The sequence below is a fragment of the Mytilus trossulus genome, chromosome 1 (genome assembly GCF_036588685.1).
Source record: "Mytilus trossulus isolate FHL-02 chromosome 1, PNRI_Mtr1.1.1.hap1, whole genome shotgun sequence".
NCBI lineage: Eukaryota > Metazoa > Mollusca > Bivalvia > Mytilida > Mytilidae > Mytilus > Mytilus trossulus.
The window spans coordinates 84,269,639-84,295,858 of record NC_086373.1 but is presented as its reverse complement, the minus strand read 5'-3'; the positions used below and the strand labels follow the sequence as shown (position 1 = coordinate 84,295,858).

The window sequence follows — 26,220 nt, the reverse complement described above, 5'->3', positions numbered from 1 at the left end:
ATTGACAGTTATATTTAAATATTAAACGTTGTGCTATTTATATGCAATCATTCTGCAGATAGATTTGTTTATATTTTTATACAAATAACCAGATTTATAAAACGAAACTGTTTTTAACAACTATGTGTCTTAAACAAAATGCTGCATAATTTAAAAGACGTTTTCATCAGAAATGTCAACTGAAATACGCACGTTTCAACATTGATAATATTTAATTTCCTGTTTATAATATGTAATCATTTCCGTATCCAGTATTTAAGTTTATAGTAACAAGTTCAGAATGTGCAATATTCATAAAAAATAAATTCAATTTTAACAGACTGTGTTAAATGTCTTGCTTTTAGTAAGGAAGTATTTTTTAACCATCCATAATCCTACAATGTTGTGTTTGAGGACGAAAGGTAAGATAAAATGTTTGGATATACATGTAGGTTGTCTTTTAATAATATTCTAATTAAGGTCGCTCTATAGGGACCAGGCTGTTGGTTCGCCCGTCCGTCCGTAACACATTGTTTCCGCTCTTTGGTTTCAGTTGACAACCACTTGTCCTATGGTAAAGGTCGTTTGCGCTTTATACCTTGATTTCAAAGTTAATACTTGACATACATATATAGCAACAAATGGGTATCATAATGTATGACACTAGAGTGTGTGTCATAATGTATGACACTAGAGTGTGTATCATAATGTATGACACTAGAGTGTGTGTCATAATGTATGACACTAGAGTGTGTATCATAATGTATGACACTAGAGTGTGTATCATAATGTATGACTGACACTAGAGTGTGTGTCATAATGTATGACACTAGAGTGTGTATCATAATGTATGACACTAGAGTGTGTATCATAATGTATGACACTAGAGTGTGTGTCATAATGTATGACACTAGAGTGTGTATCATAATGTATGACACTAGAGTGTGTGTCATAATGTATGACACTAGAGTGTGTGTCATAATGTATGACACTAGAGTGTGTATCATAATGTATGACACTAGAGTGTGTGTCATAATGTACAACGTTCTATATATATATATATACGCCAAACAACTAAAAACATAGAATAACATTGTTTTCAGCACATAACAAGACTATATGTAATAACTGAAAAAATGTGCTGTATATCATGATCAGCTTATCCGTACATATTTTTTACCACACGTTATTTACAGTGAGTCTCACAGAGATGGCTACCATCTCAATAATGTCTAGTTGTTCTTGGAAACTTTTGGGAACCAGAGACCATACCTGAGACCTATGACGTAAATTATCCAACAACGGTGCATTTTCTTTTTCGATGAAAAACTTTGATAGTGACACGATCATAAAACTTTTGAGCATGATTTTTGTACTCAGACTCGAAAATCAACCAATCAAATTGCTGGATTTCAGGTTTCTATCATTTTTTTTTGCTCCGAGCACCGAGCAAAGTTCAAGGCCAGATGAGTTGGACCAAGTTTATCTGGTAAAATTAAACTTGGACCAAGTTGACTATGATTGTGACAACCGGCTTTACATAATTAATAGAAGAAACTTTGGAAGAAAAGGCATACAAATCATTAAGCTCAACAAAGCCCATCTTGATTTTCAAGTTAAACTTCAAAATCAAGTAGTTCTTTGTGTTGACATATGTAAAGATTTCTCTCTGTCATTCAATCAGCTGATATAGATCAAAAATAATTATTTTAAACGTTGCTCCTAAACATAGATTCATTGAGACAAAAAAAGAAGCCCCATTTGCAGTTTTTACCTTTACAGTTTTGCTGTCAGTCAAGATATTGAGATATTGAATGGTTTTCTTTTAAATATATTTTTTCTTGAATCTTATTGCAAGAAAATCAGTATGACAAAAATCATCCCTTGCAAAGAAAATTCGTTTTTTTTAAATGTTGTATGGGCAGGAATATACAGTTTGTCAATATGTCATACCTAGGGCAGTTTTTATTTTGCAAACATTTCCTAAAGATTCGAAACAGTAAGAAGTTGGTAATTTTGAAAATGGACTATAATGATTGCTTTTTTTTCTTTCATTTATAGTTTAACAGTGTAATATAAAGCGCATCGGTGACTCAACGGTTTTGTAAAGCTTATACATGAAAACGGACGAACATCATTTCTTTAGTTAAAAATCCTTTTTGCAAGGTCAGACAAGTTTTTATATGCTTGATAGCAAGTCAATAGATTACCACTATTTTTTTGTGAAATATATTTTAGCAGATATGTTGAATAAATATATTTGAATGATACTGTAATGACCATATATGTACGTTTCCTGACTTTTAATTTCTATAGAAAACTATCTCCCGCTAGGACTGTGTCCTTAAACTAATTATCACTGTACCATTTTTTTTTAAAACTTTTGATTGTTATGACGAGGAAGTATAAAGTCCCTATAAATTGGAATGTTTGAGTGAACATGCATTGGTAGTGCGCTTTTTTCCATATTTGTTATCATTATTTTGATTAAAAGAAGAAAAAAAAAACATGATAATTTGAGTTTTGACAATTTTTATCAAAAAGTCGTATTTTGTGAACTGAGGGATATTTGATATTTGAGTAATCATACACCAAGACAGCACATCGGTATAACAAGAGGCAATTTATATACTTTCGATATGATTTATAATAACGAGCGAGTAAACTTAACAAATATACACAATATGTAAATAAAGTAATAAGCAGAATATCAATACATATATGTACTACAATAAACAAATAAAAAAAAACAATACATGTAGAACGATCAAAGAAATATTTGTTTTCAAACATGCATGGCAATGAACCGAGTGGTCACTAACTAAAGTGGAAATCTGAAAAAATGAATAACGATTACTCACAACAATAATGTATTCTAAACATCTCTATAAAATCGGAGTTTTATTTATAATAATTGTTTTATTACTCTTTTATAGCATACCTTACTATATATAAATCATAGGATAAATACAGTAATATCATGGGACACATTTCTTCTAAGCGCCTTCCTGTGTATATATATGTTTTGATATTGACGTACTATTATAAGTTTATATGGTTCGCTACTAGCCCCCTACGGATCTATAGAGGGTTAGTAAAATCCATAGGGGGTGAGGCCGGAGGCAAGTGACCTGTCGTTATACGCATATAATACGTCGATTGAGGGTCATTAGCCAACTGTTCAGTATAAATTGGAATTTTATTTAAAGAACAAGAACGAAATATAAAGATCATGCATTACTCTGTGATTCTTTACAAGTGTAATCAGTTATTTTCTCACCGTTTTCAATTGAAAAAGATTTCCAGGTCTGATGCATTTTCAGTATCATTGTATCAATAAACTCCTTATATATATATTATATAAAAAAATATTGTACGTCATGCAGACGCACATTTTACTACAAACGACTCTTCAGTGACGCTCGAATAAAACAAAAGTTTAATAGGCCAAATAAGATGAAGAGCATTTTGGAATATAAATCAAGTTCAAGTTCATGTCATCACATAGACCTGACTTGTAATTTTGAATAAACTGATCTTTAGGAAGATTCTTTCAATATACTTGTTTATATGGTAAATGTAACACATTTTCCATGATCCAATTAAAAAAGGATATGACATGATGTTGACTCAGTCAAAAATAGATTGTATTTCGTCATTTCTTGTCTAAAGCCTTATATATATATAAACATCAGTATAATACAATGACTTGTGTAGCAAAGAGGTGTGTATAAATGTGAACTTTTACACTTTGGAAATTGATTTCTGTATATAAATAGTAAATTACATAAATTCATGTGAATTACAAGGTAAACAGCATAGACAAATACAAAAACAGAATCTCGTCAGGCCAGTCCTTCATTCTGGTGAAACCGGTCAGTTCTTGTCTTGCATTTGGACTTGCATATAGAAACATGTATTGTCACTAACTCTGGATTTATACCGCCAAGTCTAAGCCCTTGCTTGGTGAATTTTAGCATAAACGAAAAAAGTGACGTATCCACAATGATTGCTTTCCTTGGAAAGCTTTGATTCATATTACAGTAAGTAAACTATATTGATATTTTATCCCTAGCTATATCACAACGCAGAACGGGTATCATTAATGAAAAAACAGTAGAGTCTATATTACCGATTGTAATTCAAAACAAATGTTTAGCTGTCGGGTATAGCAGAGTTCGCCGTTCCGATTGTATGTTTAAGCAATTGTTTTTGCCATCATGGACAGCGGAATTTTGCCGTTCCGTTTGCATTTTAATTCCATATAATTTAGTATGCATTTTGCTTTTATGTTCATGATCATTTGAGAGACATTTAAGCCCTTGTGTCCTTCATTTTGTGAGATAGTTACTCTGTTAATATTTTAAGGATATTACCTCATCTGTAAACACTGAAGCCTTGATCTTTTTAATGTTTGTCCTGTTTTAGCAAGGACGCTATTAATTATAAAGTCACAACAAACCGTAACAATGAAAATAAATTGTAATAAAAAAAAATATATTAAATAATCATTTTCCTTATAAAATAGCATGTAAATAAATTTCGGAAGAACAAAATTAAGTTTTTTTTTACATCTCTCTTTAAAAGGTCAATTTTCCGTGTATGTATGCAGCTAGATCAGTGAGGTTAAGAAAAACCCAACCAAAACCCAGAAGAATCAATTTATATGCAGTTAAGATTAACACTTTAAAATTAAGTTACCAAAAAATCCAAACGGACATTCTCCCGATGTAAACATTGAATGCGAATACGTGTTCGAGAATAGAGATGACTTATTCTTCCTTCAAATTTTATTTATCAACACAGACACAGCATTTAAAAAGCGTTTTATCAACGAAAAACAAGATACTGAAAAAATATTTTGTTGAAAATGTAATATGTTAAGTGCTGTATATGTGTGAAAAAAATAGTGACTTGAAAGAGCTTTAGATTTTGTATGAAATGATTTGTTCCTTTTTTTGTCAAATCAATAAGCAGCTTTAAAATTTTAGTTTTATAAGCTTCTAATGCAATTACGATAAATAAAACATTTGTTTATGGGTGCATTCATTCTATTAATCTTTAAGATAAAGCAAAACAGCCGAACAACTATCTGATATATATACTTGCCAAGTAGGATGTAACTGTTTTCTCCCGTTCTCTTTTTAACCATGAGATCCAATCTTAGACAATATTCCAGGGGTTCAATTATTTTTTAAATTATGAAAGTATACCTACTAGGTAACAGACTGGTGTTTCAATTTGTGCAGTGTCTTTTCAGCGAAATAATGAGGGGTCCTTCTACTTCATTAAAATGTCATGTCCTTCTGGCCTTCACATGCACGAACATCACTTCTCTTCTCAAGTTTATAAGGGCTTATAACATGATTATTACTAAAAGAAACACGCCATCATATGGTCAATTAAGGGAATTGGCAAACAGAACTATATTTGTATAGGGGCCAGCTGAAGTACGCCTCCGGGTGCGGGAATTTATCGTTGCATTGAAGACCTATTGGTGACCTTCTGCTGTTGTCTGCTCTATGGTTGGGTTGTTGTCTTTTTGGCACATACCCCATTTCCGTTCTCAATTTTAGACTATATTTGTCGATTGATTTTTTTTACTTGTAAGATTGGTGCGGAGCACACCTAACACAAAAGACACGAGAGTGCTCGTAGTAACTAAGACCAAGTGCAAAGCCAAAACCAACTGACGAATTAAACTTGTTTGCTCGATAAGAAATTAAAATATAAAATTTGGGAGTAAGATTGTCTTTTACATCAGAAATAAATACTATAGAGGTCAATTCTTTACTTTCCCAACAACAGAGATCTTCGATTCTATTTGTATAGTTGCATGGAAATATCGAAATGTTATATGCAACCATTTTATTGTCATAAGTGAAGGAATCCAGTAATTTGGGGTCCAGAATGTGATAAAGAAATTGTGATACATATAGACAAATTAACAGAAAAAATGTTCAACGTTAAGTCTATTGATTTTGTCACAAACATTATAATTTATAGTAAATTTCAGGACATGCACAAGGAAGAGAGAAAAGGGTATATTAAAAAAATCATTAAAATGAACAAATATTAGAATTTATTAGTTTTGGAGCAATTAATTTTATTTAAAAAAGCGGAGACACGGAAATATTACCTCGTCTCCGTATGAAGTAATTTAAAAGTTACTTCCGTGTCACCTCTTCTAAAAATAAAACTAACCGCCCCTTAACAAATAAAATTAAAACATTTGAAAGTATATTGAAATGTTGGTTTTGCATAGGAACCATTGCGCAAGTGCATAAAATATAAATCATGAAGTAGCACTGAGGTACACCATTTAGCATTGGAGGGAACAACATAGAGCAAAGGAGGAGAATGTTGCCTCGTTTTGCCCTGAGTATGCCTTACTGGAAGAATATTCGTAATTCTGTTCGTTTGGATTTTATTTTGAAAGATGAATTTAACACAAATTGAACATTTGAAGCTAGAAAATATTACAACTTATTAAATAATTATAATTATAAAAGTATACCTTTGGGATCAATTCCAGAAATCGATTATTATTGTACCGTTTGAAGACGACACTAAATGTTTAGATACTAGATATATATGCACTTCTTCAATGCGACAAAACTGATGTATATGATAAGTGACTAAAGTATAGCTCAATTAATCCACAATACTAGCGCTTATAACCCACAAAAAACATTTTATAAATATATCGCCTGGTGATTAAACCTATTTGAAAAGGAACTTATTAAAGAATTTAGCAAAATCGCTCTCCCTTGACACCATTTGCGAGTATGGTCTTGAGAAAACGATGATAGTCCGTCGGAAGGGGACGATAAATGGCTGACCCGTGTTAAGAGAGAGCCATATCTCTTGCACGTTAAAGACACCCTTGTAGATTTCGAAAAAGAGTAGGCTAATGCCGCTACAAGGCAGCACTCGCACCCGCAAAGTGGAAAGGGATTAATATAAGTTGCAAAAAATTGTTTCCCAATCCACTATAAATAAAAATGTTTAAACTAATTTAGCAAAATCATTAATAAAGTTAAAAAAGCAAGCACTTAAAAGACTGAATCAACCATCCCCATAGGAAATGTTTCAACACCTGTATCATGTCAGTGCGTTAATTTAATATCAGAGGTTAATTTGACTTATAACAAATTACTTATTATTGCCAGTGCATCTGCCCTTCATTGCATTTATAAATAGAATTAAGCATCAGTAAGACCTAGCTATGAACCTGTGTACTTTCAAGCCTATTTCAGTGCGGTTTATTCAAACCAAAATTGAATTGAAAAAATTATGATTTAGTTTATTAAATACAGAAAATGATCCATTATGAACTCGTGTACTTTATTAAATATATTCCATAATATCTTGGTATATAAAGCCATTTTTTATCCAACACATTAATGAAGTTACAGAATACAGACTTGTCGAAAGTTACCTATTATAATTGGCAATACAGCAGGGTATGATTGCGAAGCAATTTCCTTTGAGGGCTCGGAATGTAGGATTGCTACTGAAAACAAAATGTAAACCCGATCCGAAAAAAAATAAAATTTTCCATTGTTTTACTTGTTATCGTATTAATTTCGTTTGACATACTTGCTACTGCACGTTAAGCATAAATCAACCATTCAATTATTGTGTTGTTCCGTGTTATTTATTTCATACTTAAATTGATCTATAATACCTTTGTCCACACGAATAAAACAGAATTATTTTCTTCAAATCAAATAAAGGTTCTCAAATTAAATTATTTGTGAAAAATTCAAATATTTGACTACTCAGCTTTTTTACGTCACGATCGTCTTTTACAAGAACATTTTAATTAATCCTTATAAGGAGTCATGGTGATTTGGAAAACAAAAGATATCAATGCGCTTTAAATAGAGGGATACGTATAACAAAAATAGACCGATGAAATAAATCATAGTCACAGTAGGTCATTAAGATCTTAGTTTCCCCGTTAATACAATTCCATGTAAAGCTGTGACGTAGGAGGTGTAGGAAGACCTGACGTTGGAGCATATGTCTATAAAAGGAAATACTGTACAAAGTGTTATACATGTAATACTATTTCACATCGTAACTGATAGGTTTTTTTTATGGACAAGATCAAGTACTAGTATAGTATTATACCTTTACATTAAAAGTTGACATTGACATTGACAATTCGCTTTAAAAAAAAATGATTTAACTATCATAAAATATTAAACATTTTTAGCTCTCCTTAGATTAGTACTTCTTTAAGCATGATGTGAATAGCTCTTTTAAAGTAAAAATACATACAAAAAATGATTTAACTATCATAAAATATAAAACATTTTCCGCTCTTCTTAGAGTAGTACTTCTTTAAGAATGATGTGTATAGCTCTTTTAACTGAGTTAAAATACATGTTCAAAGTTAAAATAAGGTACGTCAGCCTATTTCTATTATATTACAAAATACCTGCATGCTTACAGTTAAGAGACGCACGTATCCGAATTGTACATATACTATCATGAATATGCGAACTATTGCTGGCAGAAAAAAAGACGTTATTATTAAGAAAGGAGTCTTGTAGGGGGCATTCTTATACAATTGCGATTCTTACAAGCAATTTATCAAGTTGCAATACAAAAATTTCATTTGCCATTTGGTTAGGAAATATATTGATTAGTGTATAAATATTACTCGTTGCATATTTTGTTATAAAATTTCAAAAATTTTTGGTTTACCAAAAAAATAAATCTATTCCCATATTTGCTAACTTTTCTATAATTGGTCAAGTAACATTTAAAACATGCATGGAACATGAAAAAACTAAAGGCACATATTTGACTATGAATGCAAATAAAACTCAACTAAAGTTAGTTAGTACTGTGTCATAATACTAGTTGTTTGTGAAAGAAAGATTGCATTTGCAAAGGAAGTTGAAGATACTTTTTTGGACTAAAATAAAGAGTAATTGTAGCCCGGTTAGAATTTTGCATTTACCCGGTAACAATTAAAACAAAAGGGAATTGTGACCTTCAAATCGAGAATATTCACTACTGAATTCACCTTTTGAAAATAAATATATTTTTTTATGATTTGTATTACATGTAAGTTATTGTTGGATGGTAAAGTTTGATGTAGTGCAGCCTTTTGCAGAACAACGATTTGTTTTCACCGTTGCAAAGACATTTGGTCTTATTCAGAAAATGTTTTTTACGGTTCAGAAAGAAAACGAACACACAGTCAGACACCTTTTCTACGATGCCGCTTCATTAGCATTTTATCATAAAAATAAATTGATATATGACAATATCAATTATCAACACAATTTATTATTCCAACTGAAAATTAATACGATATATATTTTAGTTGGAAGCCAGATTGACAACCATTGATTCTTAAGGAACTCTGGCACGATCAATTTATACAAGACGTATCTTTCATTGATTCAGAATTTTCCTTAAAAGCGCTGATTTCATTGAATTTCATTTATACTGACGTTAACTGTTTATATCTGTTTGTTAGCAGTTTCATTGATTATTATTTTCTGTGTACTCTGTGAAATGTTCATCCAATTATTTTATATGACCCACATAAAGGAAATCGATAGACTCAGCAACAAGAAAACGCGGTCAATCGCTCTCTAGACGAGGCAAACAGGTCTCGGTAGTTGTGGTTTGTTCGACGATAAGAAAGGTTCCCGTCAAGGGTAATTGGTATCGATCAGCGCATGCGCATTCATTTTGTTTTGATGCCCCCATCGATCATAAAAACGTGATGCATTTATCGATTGGGTAAAAAGTGAAAAAGTACATTGATTACCTTAATGATAAATATTCAGGATTTCATCCAACAACACATTGAGAAGATGTCAATCAACTTGGATAATTAAAAAAGATTTTTTGAAATGAAAAAGAGCTTCTGATATCAGAGAAAAGATGATATAAATAGCAGATGTAAAATGACATAGTTTAATTTAATGTATTTTCGATTAATGTGTTATATTCATTAACACTTAGTCGGTTCGTTTTGTTCAATCTCGACTTTCTGTTGTGTAACCTGTTATGGACGGCTGTCTTTACGACTCATTTACGACTCATTTACGCAATGGTATATATTCATTATTTCTGAATTGACACCGCCATCTGTTTTCTTTTATATTTTTTTTTCAGTTGAGGAATCGAAATTTAATGATTGCTTGAAAATTTTAAACGTCCAGTGGGAAACATTTCACGATCATTTAGGACTAGAACAAAGTTGTAAATGTAAAACATTTTGATCTATGCATTTACTCAAATGTTCGCGACTATCCGCCAAAAGCCACTTTTGGATGGCATATATTAAAAAGGGAAAGAAAGTATTCACAGTAATTTTTAGCTAATGTTATTTTTTAATTAACAAAGTAAATAATTTCCCTTGTTTACTTTCAGTCAAATGTCTGAGTATCCGCCAAATGCCAGTTTTCATCGGATCTGTTTAACCGGCGTGATAAGCTGCGGGGACAGAATCACATCTAGAATCAAGCAAGGAGTAAGTACAAAAAGTACAATTACTACACATGAAGTATAATCCTTACACAATTAGTACATGTTTACACAATTAGTACATGTTTACACAATAAGTACAATTCCTACACAATAAGTCACAGGCACTTGTTTCTGTCAATGTGGGGTTTACTATCCATACCAGTACAAAAAAAACACAAGGTAGCTAACGGAAATTTTCAATCTGTTCGCTTCAACCAATATTTTTTTAATTTCCCTTGACTTGTTCACGAATAAAAGTACACCAGTCGTTCGGTAATTGACTTATCTTTACAATGAAACAACTTTCACGTACCTTGAGAATACCCCTCAAACAGAATAACACACTTGAGATGAGAATTATTGACCTTTTTCCAGACCATTGAATTTGTAAGGACTAAACTTCCGGTTAACTTAGGAAATGAATATAACTGTGCAATCTCATTGGTCACATTTTTCTGGTTACTGGTAACTAGTATAAATAAACAGGTAACCAGATGAATTAAACCAATGAGATTGCACAGTTATATTCATTTCCTAAGTTAACCGGAAGTTTAGTCCTTACAAATTCAATGGTCTGGAAAAAGGTCAATAATTCTCATCTCAAGTGTGTTATTCTGTTTGAGGGGTATTCTCAAGGTACGTGAAAGTTGTTTCATTGTAAAGATAAGTCAATTACCGAACGACTGGTGTACTTTTATTCGTGAACAAGTCAAGGGAAATTAAAAAAATATTGGTTGAAGCGAACAGATTGAAAATTTCCGTTAGCTACCTTGTGTTTTTTTTGTACTGGTATGGATAGTAAACCCCACATTGACAGAAACAAATGCCTGTGCAATAAGTACAATTATTACAAATTATGTACAATTTTTTCACAGTAAGTACAATTCCTACACAATAAGTAAAATTATTACACAATATGTACATTTTTTACACAATGTGTACACTTTTTACACAGTGTGTACACTTTTTACACAATATGTACAATTCTTACACAATTAGTACAATCGTTATACAATAATTACAATCGTTATACAATAAGTACAATTATTATACAATAAGCACAATTATTATACAGTAAGTACAATTCTTACAGAATAAGTACAATTCTTACACAATAAGTACCATTTTTACACAATAAGCACAAATTATTCTGACTCACAGGATAAAAGGATATGTTCCTCCAAATAGAATGGTTAATCCTATTTGAAATAGTAATAACTAATTTTTCGACGAATACTACGTGTAGACATCCTAAAGAATCAGCACACATTGCTGAATGGTTATATAATAAGTAGTGATAAGAATAGTCTCTGTTTATATTAATTATTATAATTGCAAATTTTAACGTTCAAATTTGAACAAAAAATAAGAAGTGAAAGGTGATTTGATACGTCCACCATTAGTTTCACCTCTGCATGTCGAAAATTACAAAGATTATCAATGAAATAACACCCTTCTGATGTTCACAGTACATCTGTTGGTTAGATATCAATAATATTTAGAGCCTGTTTGCCAGAACATTCAAACAAAAGGAATACAAATGTAAACTACCAAAATTACTAATTATGATTCTCAGATCTTTTAATTTATATTTAGCCATGTGCATTAAATTTACACCAAAAAAGCACATTGCAACACAATGTCTAATGTCTGAAACAAAAACAAAAAAACAAATGTTTTTACGTTACCAATACACATATTAAGTTATGAAATCACACTTTTGTTCAAGACTACTGCTCATATTTAATTATTCTTATATATGTACGAAGTCAACATATTTATTGTATCAACAGCATAATTTATATTTTTGCACAAGTGGCGTTGAAATTTTGTCATGTTATAAGGAACAGTTTGAAGGTTTTATGATTATTGAAATTGGCATTCAGCGAGCAATACCTTCCCGATCATCTTTTATATAAAAACCCTATGTATAGAAATTCGGTAATTCCTGGACTACTTCCATTTAGCTGTAAATCTCATTCTAAAGAGGGGCTTCATTTTTCTGTGGGATGTATAAATACTCTGCCACGTCCGGTCGAATGGGGATGTTATATCCGATGCACCGTTTATAATACTATGTCTGCACGTTCATGCACCCTGTTCTTCTTAGGGGTCAATAGATGAGATGTTATAAAGCAAAATTTCAAGGCCACCCATGCAACACACGTATTGGTCTTAATTTCCCGTTACTTTAATTCATCCCGTTCGACCTTATTAATTTACAGCTTCAACTTACTGGACATTTTGTCAACTTGTGCATGGCCTTACTATACTTAAACTGTTTGCTCCTAGGCTTTTATTATGATACAATAAAAAAAATCCTTCTAAATAAAGGGATGAAAATGAACATTTTGTAAAATTCATTTGTTGATTTGTGACAAATTGAATTTAATCATTATGGAATAATACAGGTGGGTTATCCCTGCTTCAACTGAAGTGTAATTCGTTGAAAAAAATAGCATTTTCCTCAGCAGTTACAATCATTTTTTTTGGCTAAAAACTATTATTCTGAGGCCACTGGCAAGAAAAATTTTCCTTCCTGGTGACATCCACACTTTAAATTTCCTTTAAATATCTTTTTTAGCATAGGAAAAAAAATTAAAATTGTGTACTTTTAAAGGCGTTTCATGAATAAAAAATACAGATTATTTGATCAAGCTTTGCTTACACCTTGTAAAAAGAACATGGACATTGCTCGTTGTTTTACTCAGATTGTTCCACGAGGGCCCGTAATGCCTTGTATATGCCGGATAGGTAGCTGAGTTTATCTGTGTTATTGTTCATAGTCCACCCTATAAATGGGTTGTTCTCTATTTTCAATACTTTTGAACTACCATGGAAGTATTACATTGACTGTAATACTTCACTTTGACATACTAACGAACATTGAACTCTGAGGTATTGGACATGCCAGTTGTATAATCTGTTGTTACCCTCTTGTAAATATTGAACTTTCATCGTGGAATGATCAGTAACTGTTGCACTTTTGAGCTGTTATGTTTCAAGTGGTTGGTCAATTTTTAACCTGTGTTGACTGAAGGTTCCCAAAGTTTTCGAAAGTGAATACACTACCAATACAATGTATTTATACTTCTACAACTTGATATAATTAGTAGTATACATTATATCCGGAAGTGTTTTTTGTATTATTTACATGTATTTGTAACTACTTTGTTATATTATATATCAGTATAGTAGTTATATTTATAGATTAATTCATAACGTTACACTGCATTGATCAAATTAATTGATAGCTTAACAATTTTAAACTTTATCTTTTGTCGTAAGATATTATTAAGTTGGTATGTTTTCTCCTGAAATTATTAATAAACTTAGTACTTTCTATTTTTTTTTATTTACATTAAATAATTCTAGATGGTTTACGATGTATTTTCTGATTTTATGAAAATGTCTCCTAGCTGTTATTCACGACGTATAAAATAACACTAAATCGTGTAGGTTTCAACAAAATAATACTGAAAGTAATAGTGATACAGCATTATCCATTTTATACTTTGGAGAAAATGTCCTACTCTTTCTGTTTTAAAACTTCCACAGCCGAGTACATATTTTACAGATGTATGTATGCAACAAAAGCATCCAACGAGAAGCGTCAGCAATTATTTTCAAAATCGTTTATATCGACAAAAAGTACTATATATGTTCAGAGTTGCTACAAATAAAGTTTGTATAAACGGCAACACTATTTTTAAAATTCGCAAGTGTTACAAGTACATGTACAAAGGGAAACTTTACAAACAAATAACTTTAAATTAGAATTCGATGTGTCAATTCATTGAATTGTTTGTTGCTCAACGGCGAAACAGGAAATATCGGGATGATGTTGTATAATAATTTATTACTTATACAAGGAAGCTAAAAACACGTAAAGATTAAAGTTTGAATTGTTAACTTGGATAGACAAATATGTCGATACTATTGTTTAGAAACAAGGAAATTTTACAAAGTTAGACGGAAATTTAGTCTCCTTTTTTGAAAAATGGACGAAACGTCGTTAAGAAATATCATTACTGATCATAATATTGTGGTAAGCTTTGGTATTATTTTTAAGGAGTTTAGTTTACCTAACCATATTTAATCTCTGATCGATAGTTGTCTCATTGGCAATCATACCTCATCTTCTTATTTTTTTAATAACATGTATAACAGACTTCATGTAATTTATATTTCACGTGTATGAAGTAAAATAAAACAAAGAAGAAGATACTAAGAGAATAACAAATATATAAGTTGACGAAAAACGTACAAAAAAGTGTCGAAAAAAATACCGCTAACATATAAAAAAGAAGATGTGGTATGATTGCCAATGAGACAACTATCCACAAAAGACCAAAATGACACAAATATTAACAACTATAGGTCACAGTACGGCCTTCAACAATGAACAAAGCCCATACCGCATAGTCAGCTATAAAAGGCCCCGATAAGACAATATAAAACAATTCAAACAGTTCATTTTGAAATCATACACAGTTAATAGAAGTGCAACTTGATTTAAGAAAAATCCAGATTTATCCCAGGTGCTCCGGAAAGGTCTGCAGTTCTTATTGAATTACGGACATCTGCCGTGTTGCTTTTGTTAGCATGCATAGACGAGTTATGTCCTATGGTTATATACAGGCGTTACACAATGGCGATTAGTAATGTTTCCTATATAATAATAAAATATAGCTTATTTCATAAACAATCGGTCACGTAAATGATAAAAACCTTAACTTCAACACGAGTATGAAATAAAAACACAGTTTTTATAACAACGGATATATATAGACTTGCATACATAAACAACAAAGAAAAAAAATGACTCTGAAAACTAGAAATGGAGTGAAAAAGCTAGGACCACCTTTTAAACAAAACCAAAGGTGAATTCAGGTTATCTTGGCGGAGTTGTTCCATCTTAAATCAGCAACCTCCGTGCTGCACATGGTCATAAGTCGCAGTGACAATCAGGACAGAATTAAAGAATTAATCATAGTGATCTGTGACAAAATTTCGAAGAGATGACTTAAAAAATTCTTGGTTAAATAATTTCTTTGTAAACAGTTATCGTTTATCAAGCGGAAATTATCATTAAAAAGACAAGCCCTGTTATGTACTAGGATAGACACGAATTCTGATTTGATCAGCAATAGTTTCAGGTAGGGATATTGCGGCTGCGCAATGTTAGACGGTTTTGCCATAGAGGAAAAATTATAGGTCCCATCCCCGGTTGTTGGGGAAGGAAAGAAATAGATTTACTCTAATATTGTTTGCATTGGGGATTTTCCATGCTAATCATATAAACCCACTCCATATGCAGGTCCTGTGACAGTGTCAGAATAATGTTGTACATGGAAGTAATGTTCACAATGGAAAATTCAAATTGATTTGTTTTGTCTTTTGTGTTTAGTTTAAGTGATCATACAACCTCCTTGCAGATGTAAATAAATAGTATGAAACAGAACTAAGCGTGACTGTTGTATAATAGTATGCTTGCTAAATATGTTAGAATAACATTAAGTATGAAGGTACTGTAAGACCTAATTACAATATGCATTTGCCACGATCTGTCATTTAACATTGATGATGAGGGTAAATATTAAAAACAAAAGCACATTAATAATTCAATATATTTTCAATAATTCTATTTTCAGATGACTTCGGTGTTACGAAGACAATCATCGACGTCAAATGAAAACGATGTAAGAATGCGAAATAACCGGAGTAGTGGCCATGGTGCAGTCAACGATTCACCTCCATCTTCCCCAGCACAGCCCGGTGACCGTGGGACCAGAGCTTGCTGCTTTTGTTGGTGCTGTTGTTGTACTTGTTCATGGTGAATGCATGTCTCTTCTTAGTCACCATTTGTTTAATTCACGTTGTTAGGACCATCGGTTTTTACTTTTTTATTATCTTAAACATACGGGTAACTTTTCTAGTATATAAAGTATTTCACACTTTTTAGAACACATCTGGCATGACATGCACATTTTGTTTGTTACTGCCTTTTGATAAAATTATGGACAGCTAAATTAAACTTTTTTTGTGGTAAAATCAAATTGATGGTCCTAACTCGTGTTCCATTGTTTTAACGATTTTTCCTTTTGGTGGCTCGATGTTGTAATTTGTTTAAATTATCATCTCGTCCAGTTTAAATCAAATATCTGACAACACAAATTCAATTTTGAAATGCATTTTTGGAATTTGCACATGGTGACTATCTTTTTTTTGAGCAAAAAAAACCCCCCAGATAAGTAATAAGTAAGCTGTACAATATAATCCTATGAAAGTTGTAAAGTTTTGAAGTACTCATCACTTCCTAAATTTAACAATTGAAATTTTGATATCAGGTTGTGGACATTTTACACAATTTTATGATAAATATAGAAGAGATGGAAGTATGCGAAATTTGACATGTATTTTTTTTTTTTTAAATATTTTATGATTCCTCATCCATCTTGATTATCTTTAGTATTTGCCACTGATCTTTGTGGGAAAATTGATAGTGTATGATGCCAATTTAAGGCGAAAATAATATATCGAGGCGATGAAAATGAAATAAAAATATAAAACAGGTTTAAAAAAATGACTTATGGGACCCCAAAATGAATCAATTTTAACAGAGAAAATATAATCACAGTAGAAGCAAAATGTTTGGAATTTTGTAGCAGCCACATTCGCCTTTTATATTCTTAATCGAAGTTTACAAGAGGGATCTTTACCTTGCACTTCAAGTATACGTTTCAGAATTATGTTCCATGGTCATGTTTTCAGAAATAAATCTTGTGTCAGTTTAGGGGTTGCTCATTGGGTATATCTTCTGCTCGCTGTCAAATCTAACAAGTAATTAACAGATACATTATATTGACTTGCTTGAACAGATATGGTCTATTCAAGTTTCTATCAACTGTATAAAATGCCGAGACCAGAGATAAGAATATGAATATTAAAGATTGAAGCGAAACTGACAGCACTGTTGAAATTCACGACTTCTGACAGACATGTATTAGTTGTAGGGGGATTACTTTTAATTGATTTTAATAGACCGCACGACTTATTGAAACGTACTTTTGTTTCAAATGAAATACCGATACAAAATAAATATGCATGTTATGGTTTTATAATGAGCAGGGGAAAGTAGTATCAAAGTTCTCTATTCTGTGTACATTGGATTTTCAAACTTCCATCCTTTATATGAAATCATTTTTCCTATCATAGCAAGTCACCTTTGAACCCTAAGTTGTGTTAAGGGGGTTCACCACAGAGGTCTTCTTGGTATTTGTTATGGGGACCTCACATAGGTCTTATTGATATTTGTTTAAAGATACATCACTTTGACCTTATTGAATTTGTTTGAGGGGTACGCTAGATATGCCTCTTTCAATACTTGTTATGGGGTATACCACATAGTCCTCGTCGATACCACATAGTCATCGTCGATATTTGATATGGGATACACTGCATAGGTTTTGTTAAAAGGTTAGGTTGTAAAAACATTTTTTTTACGTAGAATTTTACGAAAAAGGTTGAGAATAGCTTTTATATAATAGACAGATAGCATTACGGTCTATTGTATATGAATAGGTGGAATTGGTTGAACACATGCATTCTGTAAAGAGATTCAAAATTAGGGGAATGTTTATTGATGTGATATTTATGACCCCTTTTTGTGTGATATTGACATAGAAGGGAATCGAAGTAAGTTTTATCTATAATATAAAGTGATTTGTTGGAGGGGGGACAACTCTCTTACTTTTAATGAGTGAAACAAAGTCTATTAATTTAAGATATTAATGTGACACTGATAGTGAGGTTTCGTTGCTTTTTTTTCCAATTTATTTTTTGTGACAAAACACTGTTGTTCAGTGGTAGTTGTTGGTTTCTGTCTGTCATATTTGTCTTTTGTTTTGCATAAATCAAAGATTTGGTTAGGTTTTAACTTTTAATTGGTTCAACATTTATATGTCGAGGCCTTTTATAGCTGACAATACGGTATGTGTTTTGTTAATTTTTGAAGACCATACTGTGACCTGAAGTTGCTTAAATCAGCCTTATTTGTACATTCAGTTATAATAGCTTTAATTATCATAGATTTTTTTAATAATTGAGTTTGTTGAAACGTTTAAAATCCTCTGAGGTAAACTAACATGTGATCAAAAATAGATACTGAAAACGCGTCACAACTGCCAATAAATATGTCCATATATAGAATAATGCTTAGACATCTTAATTATAGGATTTCTTATTTCAATGATTATAGGTGTATAATATGCTTCCAAAATAAGATAATAGAGCTATGTTTTTGTTAATAGAAAAAACCACAGGCACTTGTCTCAGAAATTTTTTTTCCTATATACCTGTTATAATAAGGTATATAGGATTTTTTTTCTGAGACAAGTGCCTGTGGAAAAAACACACATATTTCATCGTAAGCATAGTAATCGGATAGTAAAGGATAAATACAAGTAACAGGAAATAATTGTCATATACGGTCAGTTGTTCGCCTCAATAACATTGGAATATTACATGTCATTGGTGCAGCAATTTATAATAAACAGAAATCACACGTGGGTTTATAATAAAGCTTCGAACCAAACCTTTTAAAATATAAAATAAAACAAATAATTTTTCATCTTCATTTACTAAATAGAACAAGCGAAAACATGTATTATCAACAATTGTAAGTAAGTCATCTTTCTTTGCTTATCTGTACTATTTTTTTTTTGTTGTACTTGAACTTTATTAGCACAGGTTAGAAGTTTGAAGTTATATACTTAGCTTAATTAAGGAATGGCTGTAATTTTCGGTTCTGTCTATGAGGAAATAACATCAAAAATGCGTAGCGGGTTATTTTAAATGTGCTCCACTTTTTTTATGTTATTTTGAATAGACAAAAAAAAAATTCAGTCATTCCTTATAATTTTATTCTAAATTCCATTTTAACCCGGGGTAAATCGTCAAAAGAGTTGGTGACGTCACGGTCACATGGCATAATTATGTATACGAGCTGATAGACAAAACAATGTCAGTCAATCAAAAGACGCGTTACAATTAAACAATTATTGAAAAAAAGTCAAATGTTGCATTCATTCTGGCGAAATCATTTCGGGTTTTGAACATGATATTTTGAATCATTTATATAACAAAGTTATGGCGAATGATGCTGCATTAGTTAAAACAAAACTTTTATTTATGTTGAAGTGATTATATCCAATGTTTAGCTTGGAAAAGGAACATTTTTTTGTTTGGACTGTTTGGACTGTTTATTATAAACATTAAGGAACATCTCAGATTCTTATGATTGTCTTGCTTCAAAAGGTAAAAACAAACTGAAAGGGATTGAACTTAAACAACTTTCCTATAATGTTCTTTTCATAATCTTCATGTTTGATATTTCCCTTGACTTATATGCGTGTTTTTAACAACGCGGAAAATCAGAATTAAGCAGTATTTATATTTAGAGATTTTAGAAATTTAGAAACCTGTCAGAGGGAAATCTCCAGTTCTGATGATAATGCGAGAGTTCTCTACATTCCGATAAATCTATTTCTGTCAGATAAGAACTGAAGTGGAGTTTTTCTTATATGTCACCGTTATGCAACTGATATTTGATATTGTACTTCCATAAATGAATATAGAACCATCTAGATCGTTTAATTAACATTTAATGTACGTTCTTGCTCCAGGTTTTGTTTAGGTAATTATGTGCATGCGTATAGTTTTCTTAACTTCAAGGGGTATTAGATTGAATGGTTGCTCTGGATTCCCCACTAAATTGATTTTTTTAAAACTCATAGGATCCTTTCCATGTATGTCTGCTATCGAGAGTTATTTTTGTTGCATAATTTTAAATCAAATGCATCATTTTAATTAAAATAAATGTAGTCCACATCGTAAAGGTGTAACTACAACACCCCTTCAGGCGAAATATAGTCTTCCATATTATAGTTTTGAGTTGTCTCCTTTCCGGAAGTAACTGAATCATAATACACAACACGTCCAGAAAAATTAACTCGTTCTGTCGATAAACGTCGTATTATATTAAAACGATCGCTATTTAAACCGAGGAATGTGTACGGAAAGGAGTCATGATCACTGAGCCAAAGGAAATTAAATATTTATAGAGTTAGGAATATGGTTCCTCCTAGAATTAATATAGGAAAATAGGTGATAAGATACGAGGTGAAATACCTTCTCTCACTCGGAGTCTCAGTGACTACTGTGGAAAGTCAACTTGGAATTGCAAGTACAAAAATAAAACACGATAGGCCTAAGTACATTGTTCATACACTTTTATCTGGGATTGGCTATTTTGTAACTACTCAGATTACGTAAATAACATTTTACATGTGCAGTTGAATTGGTTTGGAAAAAAATATTATCCAGCTACATGTATACATGTGTCAATGAAAACAATGGCAATCGTATCCCTCATAGCAATCTGCTCTTTGATTTAATTAGCTGTGAATAATACTTATTTTTGTTTAATATTGTAATTTACTATAATTTTCGGAGTTCGTTATTTTTGTGTTTTTACTTTTTATTACACACATTAAATATCTTGTCATTGCAATTAATTTTAATTCAGATTTACATCCTAGTGTATGGGGGTAATTAATTAATTTACACTTACATTCTTGAAGGTGTGGGCCATTAACCTGTTCCATTTGAAATTATAAAATGCAGAATTATTCATTGTATAAAGCAGTTTCACGGTATGTTTTAATATTTACATGATTTGATTGACAAAAATACGTCAGTTTAAAGTATTATTTAAAGAAATTTTACATAAACATGATTAATAAAGTCCCATAACCGCTTTTAAGTATTAACATATGTTGGATCAGAGTAGGAAGACTTGACTTATGTAGAAATGTACTTCGAATTGAACACGTCTTTAACGTTTAAAATCCTATCACTATTAGATGGAAATTATCAAATTGTCGTCATAGAACCAAACATTTTAAACCTCTGTAAAAATTCCAAATTTATTTCAGCGCGATAAGTTTGCGCGAAAAAGGTCTACCAAAAAGAAATTTACTTATTGAAAAATTGTAACGTTCTAACCGAGACGAAGACGTTTGGCCATCATTCAATTGAACATTTTGTAAATTTCAAGCATGGAAAATTTCACCCCAGTGTTATCATATTATCATAAATTGCCTGGTTAAAAAATATAGATAAATACTGACATACTGGCATATACTAGTAGATCGTTCCTCTCGAGAATAAACATACTCAGTGTGTCTTTGGTTTATTTACCTAATTTTCTCCTTTCCACGTAACATATAGTCATACACATAGTGTATTTTTTTCATTACTTTGCTTTTACATGCATGAAGTCCTATTTAATATTTTAAATAGAATAAAAAAGATTTCTTTATATCTACCAATATGATAAAATTTTAACCAAATTTCCGTATAGTTCGTGGTTTAATAGGATATGGTTAATTCGAGCGAACATTATACCAATTTGTTCGTGCAAATATAATACCTGAAAAAATTAGAAAATCGCGCTAACGCATGTGTCCCATTTGAACACATCTGAGATTTCCAACCTTAAATCAGACCACATGAAATGTCATAATTTATTTTCATATAACTCAAAAATTTATAAAATGGGGAACCAATTGAAAGTTGTTGTTTTAGATGATGATTTTATGATGATGGGTGGCTACTGAATGTCTAGTGATTAATGTCAAACCTTTATTCATAAAGAATCAACAATTTTAATTAGTCATGAACTATGTTCTACTCACGGTTACAAATTGTGATTTGAATGGAGAGTTGTCTCATTGGCACACCTATCACATCTTCTTATATCTAGATACTACATTATTGTTTTTTTAACATCATAAATCAATTATATTTTGTCCATTTAGTAAACAATCTATCGCAACAGTTCTGAATATAGTATACCAAGAAATTAACATTGTGCATTAACAAATCCTATGAGATTGGTTATAATAAGATTGACCTTGCTTCTGAAATGGTCAAACTCTGCTCACCTGGATAAATATCAATTATTATATGATCTCAGAAATTTTACAATACAACTTAATGTTTACTTGCAATTTTTCAGATTGGCTTTCATTAATTCAGTACATGAAACATTTTATTTTTTTGTAAACATTTGCCAAGGAAATAGTGCATACTAAACAATTAAGAAGATGTGGTATGAGTGCCAATAAAACGATTCTCTATTTAATTCACGAAACAAATATAGATCAAAATACGGCCTTCAAGTATTAATATCTACATGAATATGTCATAGATTTTCTGCTAGGCCAAAAAAGGTTATATGACACGTTTGTTTGTATGTAAGAATAACATCAATGGACTTCGTTGTTTAACTGATAAGGTGTTAATAGATAGGACTGTCATTTAAAAATAGAAAGTCTAATAATTGTTTAAAATGAAAGACATTGTCAGTTTCATTCATATCATGATGTTTAAACTTAGCAATCAAACCTATTTTGTTCAGAATGGACATATGGTTTTCTTCTAAGCGGTAAGTTCATATTTTTCTTTGTTTATTTTTATTTTCCCTTACTTATCAACTGTTTATGGATTCACAAAGCAAACATCGAAAGTTTCTTTCTATTAGATAGAGATGGTTTTTATTAGGTGGGCGAAAATAGATTCACGAAAGTTAACAATTCTATTTTTTTTTTCCGAAAAAAAGAGAAGTAAGTATGTTATAAGAAGATGATTAAGAGTGTCAATTAGACCACTCTCCATCAAATTTATAAAAGTAAACCATTATAGGTCAATGTACGGCCTTCAACGCGGAGTATTGGCTCACACCGAAGAGCAAGCTTTTAACGGTCCCAACAAAAAATACTTGTGTAAAACTATTCAAACGGGAAAACCAACAGTCTAATTTATATAAAAAACACGAAACGAGAAACACGTATGAACCACATCAACGAACGACAACTACTGGACATCAGATTCCTGACTAAGGATAGGTGCAAGCAACAGCAGGAATGAATTAACATATCCTTTTAAGCCAGCATCTGTACAGATATTAATGAAATCAAACATTTTTTTATTGGATATAAGTTATTTTTTGTTCATATGTTCAAATACATTTGTGGACTGTTCTTCGTCTCATTCACCAGATTTTATTGGAGGTTGCTTGCCACCTGTATTACTGTCAATCCAATATGATTTTGCTTTTCTGGAGCAAAATTATAATTGATATTTGAATAAGAGGGTATGGTAGAAAAGGGGGGGGGGGGTGCCTAGCAATAGGCCATGGAAAAAAAATCGCCGCAGGGTTCTGAAAGGTGAAGGTTATACTCTCCAGACGCAAAGTGCAGGATTTAAAATTGAAATTTGACCACATGTGGTTTTGTATAGGTCGATCGATTTGACACAGTCGATCGGATGCCCTATACGCTTATTTCTTACTGTCATAAAGAGGTCCGCTCGACGGTTTCTATATCTATAGGTCAACCCGGGAGTTCCACACAAGACCAGAACAATACAATAATATATTTATAGTGGAAGGATATACTTTCAGTTTATCCTGAAGCTTATCTGAAAAAAATATATATCTGAAGAGCACATCCAAGCTACTTAAAAAATATACTTTTATTCAACAGTATCCTCGAAAATTAAGATCACTGTCACATTTACGTACATTGAACATAATGTGTTAATGAAACGCAGAGAAATGACAGTTTCACAGTTTGCCAATTGTATATTTTGGTTATCTCAACATCATATAAGGTATTGTTTGAAAGGATTTAAAATTGAAATTTGACCACATGTGGTTTTGTATAGGTCGATCGATTTGACAGTCGATCGGATGCCCTATACGCTTATTTCTTACTGTCATAAAGAGGTCCGCTCGACGGTTTCTATATCTATAGGTCAACCCGGGAGTTCCACACAAGACCAGAACAATACAATAATATATTTATAGTGGATGGATATACTTTCAGTTTATCCTGAAGCTTATCTGAAAACAAATATATCTGAAGAGCACACCAAGTTACTTAAAAAAAATATACTTTTATTCAACAGTATCCTCGAAAATTAAGATCACTGTCACATTTACGTACATTGAACATAATGTGTTAATGAAACGCAGAGAAATGACAGTTTCACAGTTTGCCAATTGTATATTTTGGTTATCTCAACATCATATAAGGTATTGTTTGAAAGGATTTAAAATTGAAATTTGACCACATGTGGTTTTGTATAGGTCGATCGATTTGACAGTCGATCGGATGCCCTATACGCTTATTTCTTACTGTCATAAAGAGGTCCGCTCGACGGTTTCTATATCTATAGGTCAACCCGGGAGTTCCACACAAGACCAGAACAATACAATAATATATTTATAGTGGATGGATATACTTTCAGTTTATCCTGAAGCTTATCTGAAAACAAATATATCTGAAGAGCACACCAAGTTACTTAAAAAAAATATACTTTTATTCAACAGTATCCTCGAAAATTAAGATCACTGTCACATTTACGTACATTGAACATAATGTGTTAATGAAACGCAGAGAAATGACAGTTTCACAGTTTGCCAATTGTATATTTTGGTTATCTCAACATCATATAAGGTATTGTTTGAAACCACTAAGTGTTTGTCACGTCATGTGTACACGATAAAAATAAATCACAATGAAACAAAGATAACCACGGAATTGACGTGTACAAACTTCTATCACAAGATCGAAAAGTGCTAAATATGAACAATAATATACTATTTTTTTAAATTGTAATTTTTTTAATTTGTTTTTCAAATTATTGATAGAAGTATGATATATAACATAATTTTCTTAAATTTCTAATTAATAAAGAATTCGCTCATAAAACTAAGGTTTCAACACCAGTAGTCAAAGTAAACAGAACATAATTTTGCTATTCTAATACATGTCTTTTTGGTAATGTTTTTACGTTTTTAGTTTCAAATGTTAAGGTTTGATCGTTTCTGATAAAGGTGAATCCAAAGGACACACACGTATAAATTGTCATTTTCATTAAGCTGATGGTCCCTTATCTTTTTCTATAAACACTGTGTTGAGATATAAATTGTACTATTATGTGTTTTTTAAGCTATAAAGGTCTAATCTGGTATAGTCTGAACCCTGCGGAATAGGTGAAACATTTTGGTAGTCCAACTTTGGTTTATTATAGGCGGGAAACTCACGGTTCTATGTTATAAGTTATTCTCCAAATTCTAGTACGCATAGCTTTATAAATAGAAGACATGATACCCGCCTGTAGAAATTACCACACTTCCGGTAATACAATCAATAACAACAACCGAATTTAGCCTTGCTAAGAATTTCCACAAAGACACTCTTTATTGCGTAAGAAATCAGTGTAGAAGAATCATGAAGGTGAACATGTTGTTTATTGATTTATCTTTTGTTTTGAAATTACCACAAAGAACCTGTGTAACTAACATCTTGTAGGAGTTCAATTGCGTCTACATTGAAAATATTTATTTGTTATTCTCACGCCTTGTATTGGTCAGGGAGATAATCCGACGAAGCATGTTAATCATGCTTATACAAACTTTTACTATTATCGAGAATGGACGTAAAAGATTCGAGGTTAGTTTAATTATTTTATTTATTAATAGATAGTGGAAACATGCTTGGAAGAATTAATTGCACCAATTCATGTAAACATTGGAATACTGTCATAGATAACAATAGAATTTATCGGACTTGCTGCATTTGGAGGGATATCTGTAGGCGATAGGAC

At 31.5% G+C, this 26,220-nt stretch overlaps 1 protein-coding gene across 7 annotated transcripts in view; it reads left to right on the top strand.

The window, feature by feature from the left end:
- LOC134687539 (regulator of G-protein signaling 17-like) overlaps nt 1-26,220 on the top strand; it is a 45,087-nt gene that overhangs the window by 8,576 nt on the left and 10,291 nt on the right. For 3 of the 7 annotated variants that reach the window (XM_063547942.1, XM_063547916.1, XM_063547923.1), the window contains exons 2-3: nt 10,387-10,486; nt 16,137-16,318. In XM_063547942.1, the coding sequence (XP_063404012.1) occupies nt 10,391-10,486; nt 16,137-16,318 (278 nt within the window). In that variant the 5' untranslated portion in view covers nt 10,387-10,390. Of the gene's footprint in view, nt 1-310; nt 402-3,714; nt 4,023-10,386; nt 10,487-14,346; nt 14,531-16,136; nt 16,319-26,220 lie in introns of those variants that run through there. The other 4 variants (XM_063547926.1, XM_063547934.1, XM_063547952.1 and 1 more) reach the window with 4 other exon arrangements.